This window comes from Scyliorhinus torazame, chromosome 12 (assembly GCF_047496885.1).
Source record: "Scyliorhinus torazame isolate Kashiwa2021f chromosome 12, sScyTor2.1, whole genome shotgun sequence".
NCBI classification, from domain to species: Eukaryota; Metazoa; Chordata; class Chondrichthyes; order Carcharhiniformes; family Scyliorhinidae; genus Scyliorhinus; species Scyliorhinus torazame.
Genome location: NC_092718.1, coordinates 172,406,243 through 172,421,217, shown reverse-complemented (window position 1 = coordinate 172,421,217; position 14,975 = coordinate 172,406,243). Strand labels below are relative to the sequence as shown.

Below are 14,975 nucleotides of genomic sequence, written 5' to 3'. Positions count from 1 at the left end.
CATTCAGTCACTCCTTACTTGCAGTGACCTGAGATCCAGTCTCTTATTCTGTTCATTAAGGTGGTAGGTCTACGGCAAATGCTGCACATTGAGGAGAGGAGGCGTAGTAGACCTGAGACTGGAATAGGTGCCAAACATCACCCTGTTAGTTAGTGTGTGAACTTTGGATTTACTGTGTGAATTCTCTTATTTATTCAAATAATCAGAGTTATCTTTGTGTTGCTTTTTCTAGATTACCAAAAGCCCGTTCTGTGGACAATCTCCCCCTGGCCTGTGACAGTGGAGTTCCACTGACGAGAACATCCAGCGATCCCAACATAAATCAACATTGTCAGGAAGGACGTCTCACTCCAGAGCTCAGAAACGTGCCTGTGCTACCCATTCCTGGTGTCCCTGATGTATCTGATGTTCCTGAAGTTGGGGCTGAAGCATCCCTCCCTGAACAACAAGTAAATGGTTTAATAGATCCAGTAGAAACAGCAGAGGAGGCTAGAGAGGAAAATCTAATCAGGAACCCAACTCCTCCAGCAGAAGAGGAGGAATCATCCGATAGCATAAACCTGAACAAAAAGACAGAGTGCCACAGAAACCTCAAACCATTGATTCATCCCAAAGACACTCAACAGGAGGAACCTCTAAATTATCTTAGCACTAATGCAAGTGAAAACAACAAGCTTGAGGAAAAAGCACTTGGGATTACTAAAAAGGATGAAGTTATCCAGGAAAAACCAAAAGAATGTAGGGTTTATGAAAATCTCCCAGGTCATTGTGAACAATTTGTATCAAGCCCATCTGCAAAGACTAACTCCTCAGACACTGACCAGTTACCAGAATATAACGGCAGCCCTTCTGCTTTACAACCCTACCTCCATTCTGTGACAGATGTGCTTAACTTCAAGGAGAAAGTTTCTGCCATGCATAGCTCCACAGAGACTGTGACTGAGGTGCGGACAAAGGCAGATGCTTTTCCATTCCCCAAGGACTTGAACTTTGGTAAGAATGGCATCCTGCTTGCAAATGGACTTCAAAATGAAGCAGACCAGTGTAGGGTTGGGAGGACAGCGATAGAGAATGTGAGAACTATCAGAAAACACATCTGTCAGAGTCAGTTCAGTGACTTCTCATTACTGAGCTCCAACTGGGACAGCGTACAAGGTTTGGTAAAATCAGCCTATGGTGGGGATGCAGGCCACCGGAGAGCCAAGCTGAATGGTTGTCATTATAAAAGACTAAACAATAAGCACCTGAGAGTGGGTTCTGCAGTGAGTGGACAGTACTTGCTTAAAGAGGAACAAATAGGAGCACTTAAGAATCTCCGACAATCCCACCAGATCCATTCCAGCCTTTACTCGTTAGGAACAAATCTAAAGACTTGTGGTTTTTTTACTCACTCATCACATTGGAGACAGCTTCAACCAATTGGGCAGGTTGCTCCCACCACTTTGGAGATGTCTCCGAGCTACGTCGATGACGATGGATTACCATTTCCTGTGGATGCAGTTCAACGGAGGTTACGACAGATTGAAGCGACTTACAAGCAGGAGGTAGAATTGCTTCGTCGACAGGTTCATGAACTTCAGATGCGTCTAGACAGTCAGCAATACTGTGCGTCCCCAGTGGAGCAGGACATTGACTATGGGGATGATTTTGTAAGTGAACAAAATCTTTAGCTTCTCAGGGCCGTTTTCATCCAATGTAACAAAAGAACTTACGTTTATATACCAACACCCGAAAAATTCCCAAAGCACTTCACAGTCCATGAAAAGCAATCATTGTTGTAATGTAGGGAAGTGCAGCCATCAGTTTGCACACAGGACGGTTACACAAACAGCAATGAGGTGAATTTTACATGCTTGGTTGAGGGATAAATATTGTTAAGAACATGGGGAACTCTCTCGATCAGTTTCTTAGAGGGATCTTTCAATTGAATCAGATAATGACGGATGTGTGCTTCAATTTAACATTCCCTTCAAAAGACAACACCCCCAACACTGCAGCACTCCTTGAGTACCACATTGAAGTTTAAGCCTTGACTTTCTGGAGTGGGACTTAAACCTAGAATCTTCTGACTCAGGCAAGAGTTCTACCATGGAACCAGGTGATGCCTGACACGTTAAACAATTAGGAAATGAGTAACTATGACTTACATTTACATGATTTAGCAATTTTATTTCACTTTTTCCCTTTTTCTTCCCATCTCAACTAAATTTTTTGTTGGAATGCACATCCATGTTATTAGCTTTACACCACAACCTTTGCCAAATGGCTATTCTTCCACCGTCATGCTGGACAGTGTTTCAGACCAGTTTGCTTTGGAAGGCAATCTCAGCCGTGTCTAACCTTGTTCAACCCAATATTTCTATTTCTGTCTCAGAAATGGGTGCGAAGTAATCCTGCAGAGAGTTTAGAAAGGAATTTCAAAGTTTGGGGCCTAGTTAGCTCAAGGCACAGGTTGCCAGTACCAATTTGAATGGAGCACAATGTACAAAGAAATGCCAAGCTTGAGCATGGTAATATAACTAGAAGCTGGAGTAGGTTATTTGACCCTTTGTGCCGGCTCAACAAGATTGTGGGTAATCTTCTCTCTCAATTCCACCTCCGCACCTTATGCCTTAATTCTCGTAGTACCTCAAAAAAATTAGTATACTCGATGATTAAGCATACACAGCTCTCCAGGATAGAGATTTCCAAAGATTCTCAACCTTTTGAGTGAAGAACCGAATGGTCAAACCCTTACTCTGGGACTCAGGCTCCATGTTCTAGATTCTCCTGCCAGGACAAACATTTTCTACCCTGTCAAGCCCCTTAATTTTGTGTTTCAATTAGCCATTCTTCTAAACGCTCAGAATTATGGACCTAGTCCACTCAAATTCTCCTCTGGGGACAATCTCAGCAGTGAGCCTTTTTTGCATTCCCTGTGAGGAAAGTATATACTTCCTTGGGTAAGAAGAGCAAACTGCACATAGTACTCCAGATATGATCTCCCTAATGCCCTGTATCACAAGCCAACATACCATTTGCCTTCCTCTTCCCATTTTTTGCTGCTTTTCCAGCCGGGTTGTTGATTCCTCGGCATGTTAGTTGGCATTGCGGTTGGTGTGGGGTTGGTATGGGGGATTGTCTCCTTTTGGTGCCTGTTGGTTGGGGTTAAAGTACCTTAACCAAAGTTCTTAGATGAGGGCCACCTTTTGTGTGACCGCTCAGCTCAAGGCCAGCCACCAGAAGTCGCATTTGCCTTCCTAATTGCTTGTCCGTTCCTGCAAGTTAACATTATTTGATTCATGTATAAGGACACTTGGGTCCTTTTGAATGCAAATATTTCCCAGTGTCTCACCATCCTTAACTTCCAAGCTCCCTAATGTCAGATTGGGGGGAGGGGGGTGTGTGTACCAAAAGATGCACTGGAGAATCTCCTTCAGAGGATCCCAGGTAAGATTTGCACAACAATTGCCCAGAAGCGCAGACTTCACCTGGGTAATTGCACTGCTCTGATTTAATTTAATTTATTGATTTAATTTTTAGATCTAATTGCCACTCAGAGGAAGTTCAGGCCCATTGGGGCTTGTAACTTCCACGGAGATGCAATCTGAGTCAGATTGTCATCTGGTCAGTGGGGGTCACATTGCCGCAAGCTACACCTTTCTGCCCGCTGCTAAAAAGGATGCTCAATTCCCTTATCATAGAATCTACAGTGCACTGTTGCACCCTGCTACTGCTTTATGGCTAATCAAGCCAGCTGTTCTGTCTTGGATGCTGTGTTCAGCTCCTTGAGCATTGTTCGTCCAGGCAAAAATATTACTTAACCGGCATAAGTCTGGAATCAATGATCTAGGACTTGGTCCACCATGAAGTGCAAATGATGCAGATTTGGTCGTTTCAGGTGTCAAAAACGTAAGATTTGGTGCACTTGTGTATAAATAGAACTATAGACACGTTACGAGACAGAAAGGCCATTCAGCCATTTGTGTCAATGCCAACCAAAAAATAAACTATCTTCTCATTTTAATCCCCTTTTCCAGCATCTGGTCCATAGCCTTGCAGGTTACAGCACTTCAGATGCAGATCCAGGTACCTTTTAAATGAGTTGAGTGTTTCAGCCTCAACCACCAACTTGGGCTGTGAATTTCCACCTTCTGGATGAAAAAGCTTTTCCTCATGTCCCCTCTAATCCTTCTACCAATCACCTTAAATCTGTGCCCTTGATAATTGATCCCTCAGCTAGGGGAAACAAGTTTTTCTTGTCGAGGTCCCCCACAATTTTGTACACCTCAATTAGGTCACCCCTTGGCCTCTTCTGTTCTAAGGAAAACAATTATAGTCTAATAATAATTATTAATAATAATCTCTAATAGTGTCATAAGTAAGACTTACATTAACACTGAAGTTACTGTGGTAAATCCCCTAGTCGCCACACGCCACCGTTTGGGTACACTGAGGGAGAATTCAGAATGTCCAATTCACCTAACAAGCACGTCTTTCGGGACTTGTGGGAGGAAACCAGAGCACGGATAAAACCCACACAGACACGGACATATTCCGCACAGACAGTGGCCCAAACTGAGAATCGAACCCGAATCCTTGGCACTGTGAAGCAACAGTGCTAACCACTATACTATCGTGCCATCCTTGGTCTATCCAACACCACGTGGTTTAATGCAACTTATGATCTGAATATTGGAGGTTGGTATAGTGTGGGTGTTGATAATTTCAAGTTGAACTATAGTTCACTACCATTGTTGCTGACATTTCTTGCTGATATTTCTCGACTGTTGTATTGTAAGTGTTTCACTTCCTCTGATTTCAGACCTGTTTGAGAGAATCGGATGACAGTGACATTGAGGAATCTCTGTCCGTCCACAGTGATGATCAGCGCTCAGAAGCAAGTTGGGAACCAGTGGATAGGAAGGAGACTGAGGTAGGAGCATAGGTTCATCGCTCTTAGTACAACAAAACCTGTAAAATGGGAAAGGAAGGTCATGCAAATTCCCGCTAACTGTTTCTTTTAAGTCGTCGTGAAGAATTTGTAGTTTTATTTGTACTTTTGAGTTAGTCCTGCAGATATGAACTGTTAAATGCCTCGCACACGTCGTACCTCAGTCAACAGGTATCCCGCCTGTAGGGAAAGCATACTTCATTTTCCCTCGCTTGCATTCCTTATCCCCAGGAAAGGATGAGATTGGGTTAATATATTGGGATGGATTGAGCATTGGTTAATGGGCAGAAAACAGTAGGAATAAAGGGATCTTTTTCAGGTTAGTAATTGGTGGTAATTAGTAATGGGCTGGTAATTGGTGGGGTATCGCCACAATCAGTGGTTGGGCCTCAAGCTGTTTACAAACTATATCAATCACTTGAATGAATCAGCCAAGTGTAGTACCCCATGTTTGCTGGTGATGCAAAGTTGCAAGCTGTGAGGAGGATGCAAAGCTTAACATCAGTGGTAGGAAAAATAATGGAATCCTTCCTAAAAGAAAGAATAGAACAACATCCAGAAATAAGAAATATAACAGCATGGATTTCAAAAAGGAAAATCTAGTTTTACCAACCTTATTGACTTTTTTGAGGGGGGTCAGAGAAAATAGACAATGGTAATACAGTAAAAGTAATTTATCTAGATTTACAAAAGGCCATTAATAAGATGCCCCATTATAGACTAACGATTAAGGTCAGTGAACATGTATTCAGGACAAATGGCAAAATGGTTTGCTGGCTTCCACAAGGTTCCATACTGGGACTGACTACTGTTCACAAAGGGGGGTGGGGAAGTACAGTCAACACTGAGGAGGACTGCAATAAATTGAAGGACATCAGAAAATGTAAATAATTCGTAAATTAAGTTCAACACCGATAATGTGACATAGTACGTTTTGGTAGGAAGTATAAGATGGCGTACATTTCTGGTCACCATATTATGAAAAAGATATAGAGGCACTGGAGAGGGTGTAGAGAAGATTTACAAGGATGATGCCAGAAAAGCAGTATGCGTATCCGTAAAGTATTGACAGGCTCGGTCTCTTGATAGTGAGAGACTTTATCCCAGGGTAGAGGGGTCAATTACTAGCGGGCATAGGTTTAGAGGAGATGTACGAGGCAAGTTTTTTTTACACAGGGTAGTGGGTGCCTGGAACTTGCTGCCGGAGGAGGTGGTGGAAGCAGGGACGATAGTGATGTTTAAGGGGCATCTTGACAAATACATGAATAGGATGGGAATAGAGGGATATGGACCCTGGAAGTGTAGAAGATTTTAGTTTAGATGGGCAGCATGGTTGGCGCAGGCTTGAAGGGCCTGTTCCTGTGCTGTACTTTTCTTTGTTCTTTGTTTGTTCTTTGAAACAAAGGCTGAGGGGTGACCTAATAGAGAGAGGCCTTTAAAATTGTGAAAGGTTTGAATAGAAAGGATGTTTCCTCATGTGCCCAAGGGCATAACTAGAAGCAAGCAATGTAAGGGCAGCACGGTAGCACAGTGGGTATCACTGGTGCTTCACAGCTCCAGAGTCCCAGGTTCGATTCCCGGCTTGGGTCACTGTCTGTGTGGAGTCTGCACGTTCTCCCCGTGTCAGCGTGGGTTTCCTCCGGGTGCTCCGGTTTCCTCCCACAAGTCGCGAAAGATGTGCTGTTAGGTATTTTGGACATTTTGAATTCTCCCTCTGTGTACCCGAACATCGCTGAAATGTGGCGACTAGGGGTTTTTCACATTAACTTCATTGCATTGTTAATGTCAGCCTACTTGTGACAATAAAGATTATTCTTATTGTTATTAGATAGTCACCAAGAAATCTTATTGGGAATTCAGATATGGTGAGAAGGTGGATATCCAAAGAATGGTGCGAATGTGGAACAACATCAAGAAATAGTTGAAATTAATAGTTTAGATGCATTTAAGGAGAAATGTACGAGGGCGAAGGGAATAAATGGTTAGGAGGCTTGAGTGGAGCATGAACACCAGCATGGCATGGTTTGGCCAAATGGTCTGTTTCTGTACCACACATCCATGTAAAGAGGCAGCAAAATAATAAAGACAGGTTAAATGATTGGGCAAAATGGTGGCAGTTGGAATATGATGTAGGGAAATGTAAAATTATCCACTTTAAAAGAGAAATATACAAACAGTATTTTTTAAACAGTGAGAACCTGGAAAGTCTTTGAATTCAGCAGCATCTGGGTTTCCTTGTACAAATCACAAAATGAACATACAGATGCAGCAAGTAATTAGGAAAGCAAATGGTAAGTTAGCCTTTCTCACAAAGGATTGGGGTACAACAGAAAGACGTCTTACTGCAATTCTGTAGATTTTTGAGACAGAACCAGGATATTTTGGCCTTCTTACCTAATGGAAAATATACTTACCTTGGAGGGAGTACAACAATGGCGCAGTAGATGGACGGTTTCCTCAGATTTAAGGGATTGGTTTAAGAGGAGCGATTGAGTAGACAAGGCCAAATTATCTCGAATTTAGAAATATAAGAGGTGATCTAATTGAATCATAAAATTTCTAAGGGGCTTGACAGGGTAAATGTCGAGATTATGTTTTGCCAATTTGGGGAGGCTAGAACAAAGGTACCAAACTATGAGTTGCAAACCCCAGGGGATTTGTGGGATCCAATTGGGGTCACGAACTCCCGGAAGGCGGTGGCGGCTGTGGAGCAGACTCAGATTTGACAGTCTTGTGAGGCCCTTTGAAATGTGTGTATTTTTTTTTTGTCTTTGGGCATGGTCTAATCCAGTGAGTTCTGAGGCCCACTTGCTGATCCCAACAGAGCCTACCAAATGGTAGGTGTCTTCCTTGTTTATTGTGCCTTTTGAGGCACACCAAATGTGAAGCATTAAAATGGGATCACAGCAGGGAAAAAATTGGAACGTACTGGCTTTAGATGTAGGAGTCAGGCAAATGAGGACTAAGGCAAATATCGGGTGCGATTTTCCTACCGCTTTGTACCCTGCGCAAAGCCGCGCACGAGTCACCTGACCCGCGGCACCTGGCGCGATCTGGATCACTCCTTCGCATCATACTGATAATATTTAAGTGAGCCATTGGACTCACTATTTGAGGCCGTATTCTCCCAGCGCCCAGGAATCACCGGTCGCACTGGCGAGACCTCAACGGGGTGCTGATTAGTACTGGTCTCCACAAGCGGCGACCAAGCCTGATGGCTACTCCAGAGGTCTTGGAGGCCATTTGAGCCACACACCCTCTCTCTCCCCCCTGGAGGGGCAGGGCAGAACAGTACCTTGGCATCTGGGCAGTTTGGCACTGCCTGGGAGCCAGGCTGGCAGTTTCAGAGTGCCAAGTTGGCACCGCCAAGTGTCAGGGCCAGAGGGAAACGCTGTGGGCGACCCTCAAACTCTCTTAGGGATCAGGGGACCCTTTCAAAATGGCAACCCCTCTGCCCGATCTCGAGCTCGTATCGCCGGTGAGTTCATCCCCCACTGCACAAAAATGTGGACTAGACTGGTGAGAAATTCCCCAAGGCCCAAAGAAATGACTCCGTGTAGGTGAATCCACATCTGGATCTCACCCAAAAATCCAGTGGAAACATCCCGCCAAACACGTCCAAAATGATACTTAGTTATATCTGGATGAATCACGCCCATTGTGAATCTTTGTAATTCTCCAATCCAGAAGCTGTGGATGCTCAGTCATTGAGTATGTTCAAGGAGATTGATAGATTTTTGGACACTAAGGGAATTGAGGATAGTGTGGGAAGGCGGATGAGGTAGATCAACTATTACTGTTTTTCCTCCCTTCCCCTTGCTCATTCCTCCTTTAGTACACTCCCCATGTTGCTCTCTATCCCTAATATCCCCCACACCCACCCAACAGTTTTCTGCCCTTCCAACCCCCCCCCCCCCCCCCCCTCCCCCTCCCCCCAACAAAATAGTTTTCTGCTGTACCCCAACAACACCCACCCCACCCTTTTACTTTCCCTGAGCGGGACAGACATGAGTGCTGAGCACCTAGGGCCTTTTGAACAGAGTCTGAAAGTCTGAAATTGTTAATGCTCAGAATCCAAGCAATCAACAAAACATTATGAGAAAAGTTATGTAAGCAAATTATTTACAAAAATTAACACTAAAATACATCTAAAAAAGTAAGCAATGTAGGAATAGGAAAAAAGTACAAGGGGGTGGACATAAGTTACCAAGAAAGGCAACTGAAACGAAAAAATATAAGTGGATTCAAGAAGCCATTAGACTTCATTTGTGAAGAGATGAAGAACTTAGAAACAGGGTGTAGATAGATAAATAAATGTTGAGAAAATAGGCATGGTTCCTTCAGCCGCTCCCTGTTGCAGAAAGATCCTGTGTTTTGTTTCTATGCGTAATTATAACACGGTAGCACAGTGGTTAGCACAGTTGCTTCACAGCGCCAGGGTCCCAGGTTCGATCCCCGGCTTGGGTCACTGTCTGTGCGGAGTCTGCTTTTCACAGTAACTTCATTGCGGTGTTAATGTAAGCTTACTTGTGACAATAAAGATTATTATATGTATTGAAATAAAATACCAAATATTCTCTAAAATTTGGAAGTTTAGTATATTTTAAGGGTGGCTGATGTGGATGCTGATTATTGGATGTTTGGGTCGTTGAGATGTGTATAAATCACCAGCAGAGATGATTTTCTAATTGGTTAATTTATTGCAGGTGACACGGTGGGTCCCCGACCACATGGCGTCGCATTGCTTTTACTGTGACTCAGAATTCTGGTTAGCCAAACGGAGACACCACTGCAGGTGAGCGAGCAATATACTGTGCCCCTAGTCTCATCAATAACCATTACTCAGTACAAACCTTCATTCCAGCTTTGCTACTTATCACCATCCATCTTTTTTGTTGGGGAGGGGTGGCGATGAGATGAGTTCTGTCTTCCCAGTATTTATCTGCAAGAAATTGCATTTACCCAGAACTGAAGTTCAGACAGATGGCATAGAAGCAATGAAGAAGTTGTGCAAGGATGTGGTAAAGTAGAGCTGGGAGCTGTTAGCCTGAATGTGGAGGGTGCCTGTATTTCTTGGGATGCCAATTCCAAAGACAGAGCGTAGATAAAGAGGAGAATGGCTAAGAATAAAGCATTGGGACTTTTCAGGGAATGTTATGTGATGATGGGGGGGGGGGGGGGGGGGGGGGATCCCCGTAGCAATTGTAACTTTTAAAAGAGGAATCTCCATGTAGCCATGGGAAACATAGACAAGATTTCACTTTATAAAACTTACCAACTCAAACAAACCAACAAAACAAACCAACTCAAATCAACAAGTGAAGGATGTTTCAAGCAAAGAAAAAATTCACTAACTAGTCGATTCAACAAAGATGGACCTCATGTGGATACAAGCACTTACACAACTTCCTTGAGTCCGGCAGGTGTATTCACTATAATGTTTCTGGATATGGTTCCCACCAACCAGGCACATGTCTACAAATCCTCTTGTCGCCTGGTTCGCAGCTGTTCTGATGGCGCAGATTTCCCAAAGACTCCTGCCTCCGACCCCTTTAGTAACATTGAAGCAGCAGAAATGGATATTGAACAATCCGTTTCCTTTCCTGTATTTTACAACTTTATGACATGTTCATCCCATTGTAACCTCCGATCACATGGGCATTTCCTGGAACCTAATAATAAAATAATCAGGAAATCAACTAACTCTCTTTGAGGATACTTTGGTCTCAAACGGTCATTACACAGCAGAAAATATATCTCATCACTGATTGAAGAAATTAAACCGTGAAGGTGGGAGTAAAACGAGTACCAATTTGAATGGAAATAGGAAAGAAATTAGATGAAGATTTGGCTTCCTTGCTAGGATGTAGAAAAACTTGGAAGTGAGAAACCAGGATGGTAGTAGTAACTTAACAGATCATATCAATTTTGGCAAAGAAGTCAATGAGATCCTTGTATTTGAGAGAGGGAACTGGGAAAAGCAGTTTAAGGAGTTGGTTCATGGGCCGGCACGGTGACGCAGTGGTTAGCACTGCTGCCTATGCCACTGAGAACCCGGGTTCGATCCCGGCCCCGGGTCACTTTCTGCGTGGAGTTTGCACATTCTCCCCCTATCTGCATGGGTTTCACCCACACAACCCAAAGATGTGCAGGTTAGGTGGATTGGCCACGCTAAATTGCCCCTTAATTGGAAAAGAAATAATTGGGTACTCTTAAAAAAAAAATTTTTAAAAAAAAGATAATTGAAGAAGTGAAGCCATGATTAATTTTGCATTTCACCATGAATAAGCATAGGTGTGTACGGCCCAATAGTACCTGATGTCATCCAGCTAGACTGGTGATAATGTCTGAACCGGTTGTGTGCCACATTTTAAAAGAAAGCATTCTATGGGATACATAAAGCCACCTCTAATTGCCCATGGGAAGGTGGTGGTGAACCAGCTTCTAGAACTGATGTGAGTGCTTAAGTCAGGATTGAACAAGACTTGACGCAAGTAAGGCTATGGTTGTTTTGGATGATCTTGAGTTAATGGAGGGTAGAATGCGGGAAGTAGAATGTGGAAAGGGCCAAAAGTCTTTTGGAACAGTCAGCTCATGAGGTACCAAAGCACAGATAAGAGTTTCAGCCGGTGATGAGCTGCAGCAGAAGTGGAGTGTTCTCTAAGTTACACTCAAGTACCATTAACCAGTGCTAATTCTAATTTCAATAGTATGTCAAAACCAGCCCACACTCCAATATCATTACTTAATACCAAGCTTCACTCCAGTAACAATATTCACACTAATCCTCACTGAAGTAATTTAGCATTCCCTCTCACTCCAGTCCCAATACTCTACCTGACTTGATCTACTTGCTTAACTGCACATCAACAAAAGTTGGCCATGAAAAACTTTCGCTCAAGTGCCACATGACAACGCAGTCTTCCCACCTCTACTGTTGGTTAACACGATCCCTTCCATCAGTAGTGTTAACTCAGCATAAATCTCTACATCAGTAATATTACTTAACACTAACTCAATGCTAAAATCACTCCATGGAGTTACTCAATACTAATGCCCGCTCTCATGCCATTGTCCGTCTCTTAATCTGCTGACATAAGTAATTAAGTAATTATATTTCAACAAATATTTGACTGCAACATACTTTGGGATGTCCTGAGGATCAGATGAAGCAATTTATAAATCAACGATCTTCCAATTAACAATCACTGAATCTCACTGCATGACTGTTCAGTGACACATTGGGCCTGCCATCCCGTTCAAATAGAACTGACACTTGTATTGTTGTGCTGTTGAAAAGATTTTTAAGATTTGAGAATAAGAGTTTAACATCGTGTGTATTTTGTTGGTTTATACTCTGAATAATTTTCTTTCTGCTCTTCTCTGACTCTGGTGTTTTATGTAAAAATAATATATTGGGTTAGAGGAGGAAAAATAAACCAGGTTTCTTCTGATTGCTGACCTGTGACCTAAATTGAAAGTATGTGTATTCTACTGGCTGAAAGCAATATCATGCTTAGCTTTTACCAGCGTGTTATATTTGAAGAATCACAATTTTGTTGAGGCATTGAAAGGCTGCCAGCCGGTATCTGCACCTTCAAGGGATGACAGAAAGTTAGACTTGAGTATACAATGCAGCACAGACAAACTATCTCTCTGAGCATGTTAATGGATGGTCATTGTTTGTTTATTCCTAGGAACTGTGGGAATGTTTTTTGTGCCAATTGCTGCCACCTGAAGCTACCCATTCCAGATCAACAGTTATATGACCCTGTCCTGGTCTGCAACTCCTGCCATGATCAGATTCAGACGTGCCGCACCCGGGAAATGATGAACCAGCAGCTGAAGAAGCCCATTGCTACTGCATCCAGTTAAAATGGCACTCTGCCTTCCCCAACTTGTGCCGTGAAGCTTCTGTTATCCTGGAAACTTGACACTTGAAGGTTAGCTGGGTTCTACAGAAAAAGAAAATGCAAACCCCAGCTGGATAGGTGTTTGGAAGATTTCAAAGTACTGATATGAAAATGCTGCTACAACAAGCTCTTGACCTGTGCACTATGAACTTTGGGTTGGGGGGGGGAGAGGGGAGAGAGTAGGGAAATAACCAAAATATTAATGGGAAAAGAAACAAATACATTTCGAACTGATGAGCTGCTTAGGTTTGAAAAAGAAATTCTAATTCCTGCGTTAAGAGCTTCTGAGATATAAAGTAGAGACTATGTGGTGTATGTTTCTCAATTGCTTGACCAGCCATTACAAGAGTGAGCAGCTTCTGTGCCTCAGTAAAGAATGTGATAGAGGTAGAATTGTGTAAAATCTAGTTGTATATTGCAGGCTGTCGAACCTCTTAATTCTATCACTTTTCAACCTGTATTAAAGGTTGCAAAGTGAATGTTTGAGGGACTGTGGCAGTTGCTTGTTTAAATTACACCAACAGCCTAAATTTTATTTCTGAGTTCCTCTGAGATGTGTGACAATGATATTCTGATTCTAAAATATGCTTCTGAATGAAGCATTTCTCCAATCTGTTTTCATTTATTATTATTTTTAAATGTTGATGGAAAATGGGGATGTACATGTGAAACCTGTATGATGTTTGGGGGGTTTGCTGGGGGTGGGCAGATCCCCACAGTATTATCACTCCTATTAGCCTAATATGTTGGGGGAACAAAATGTCCCTCTTCATTTTATTAACTCTTGCAATTTTCTTTCCCTCTTTCCTCTCCTTTCTCTTACAAAAAAAAAGATTTTTTACAAACTGGAAAAAGCCATTAGGCCCAAAAAGCTTGTCTCCTTTTTCATAGACCAACCACACTATTTATTAGTCTTTTTGCCATATCCCTTGTCTCTCCAAGCATTAATTTAACTGCCCCTTGTCTACTTCAATGTCTTTCCCTGGTATTAATTGCAATTGATTACTATCTAGGTGAAAAATATTTAACCCAACTTCTTAATTATTGACACTTCTATCAGAGCTCTGGTTCCATGTAAATTATAAACAGGCAGATCCAACTGCACATCTCAAGTAAGTTGAAATATGTGATTATAGGAATTTGAATTTAAGAGGAAGATAAGTTTGTTTTCTTGTTCACCTGTGCTTCTTTTCCTTCCTTTGTGGATCTCCCTTCTCATTTTCCTTTTCTCCCTCATGGTGCACTTGCTGGGTCCTGCATAGAGAGGTTTTTCGATCATACTGCTAGGCCTGTTTGTTGGCTGTGGTCTGAGGTGACATTAGAGCTACCATTTTCTGGAGTAGAATGTCACAGTGGTCTGCACATGATGCACCATGGTCTACCACAACAAAATGTGTAATAAACTTTGCAAGTGTGGTTAATCTGAGGTGTGTAAAAGTGTTTACTTCCTTTATAGTTCGAAATTGACAGACATATGTGATTTTGAAAACACATCTTTGAAGCGCCACCCATTCTTCGAGGATTTGTGATTAACACCTTACTCAGCCCACACTGAAATGGAAAGTTTTGGGAACCTTCACTGGATTGACAAGGGAGTTCTTGAACAACAATTCTTTCCCTTTTATTTTACAGACTTTGAACAGTATCTCCTTTCTAATTGTCTAACAGATTGTATTAATTTCTCTCCATTTCCCAAATTAAATGTAGTGAATTTCACAGACCCCAGATTAAAGCTGGCTGGGAAGGGATCTTGCTGCTGCTAATAAACGTCTGTGGCAGGTTTAATTCTTTGATTTTTCTGTTCATTTATTGGACCTTTAGCATTTGATACAGTGCAAGTGACTATAGCATGTCATCGAACTTATAACAGCAAAAACAAGACTAACTGGCAAAGCATCTTGTGTTCTGTAACAGCAAATGAGTGTACTTGTTATGGAAATACATTTAATAAGACAATGACAAGGGATTGGTAATTGGCATTTGTACACATTGGAGATTCAGGGAGGAGTTTTCCTAGGCCTGTGGAGGCAAGTTTGGAGATCAAGGGGGTGAGAATGGGTGGTGGGCTGGGAAGTTTGAAAAAAAAACATCAGCCCAGTATTCCGACCTGTCTTCTGCTTTCTTTGTTT

General features: G+C 42.4%; 1 protein-coding gene across 7 annotated transcripts in view; it reads left to right on the top strand.

Moving 5' to 3' along the window:
• The window catches only part of mtmr4 (myotubularin related protein 4), a 255,708-nt gene extending 241,077 nt beyond the window's left edge, over window positions 1–14,631 (top strand). For all 7 annotated transcript variants that reach the window (XM_072469397.1, XM_072469391.1, XM_072469392.1 and 4 more), the window contains 4 exons: window positions 233–1,649; window positions 4,805–4,915; window positions 9,640–9,728; window positions 12,631–14,631. In XM_072469397.1, the coding sequence (XP_072325498.1) occupies window positions 233–1,649; window positions 4,805–4,915; window positions 9,640–9,728; window positions 12,631–12,808 (1,795 nt within the window). In that variant the 3' untranslated portion in view covers window positions 12,809–14,631. The remainder of the gene's footprint in view (window positions 1–232; window positions 1,650–4,804; window positions 4,916–9,639; window positions 9,729–12,630) is intronic.
• The last annotated feature ends 344 nt before the right edge of the window (window positions 14,632–14,975 follow it).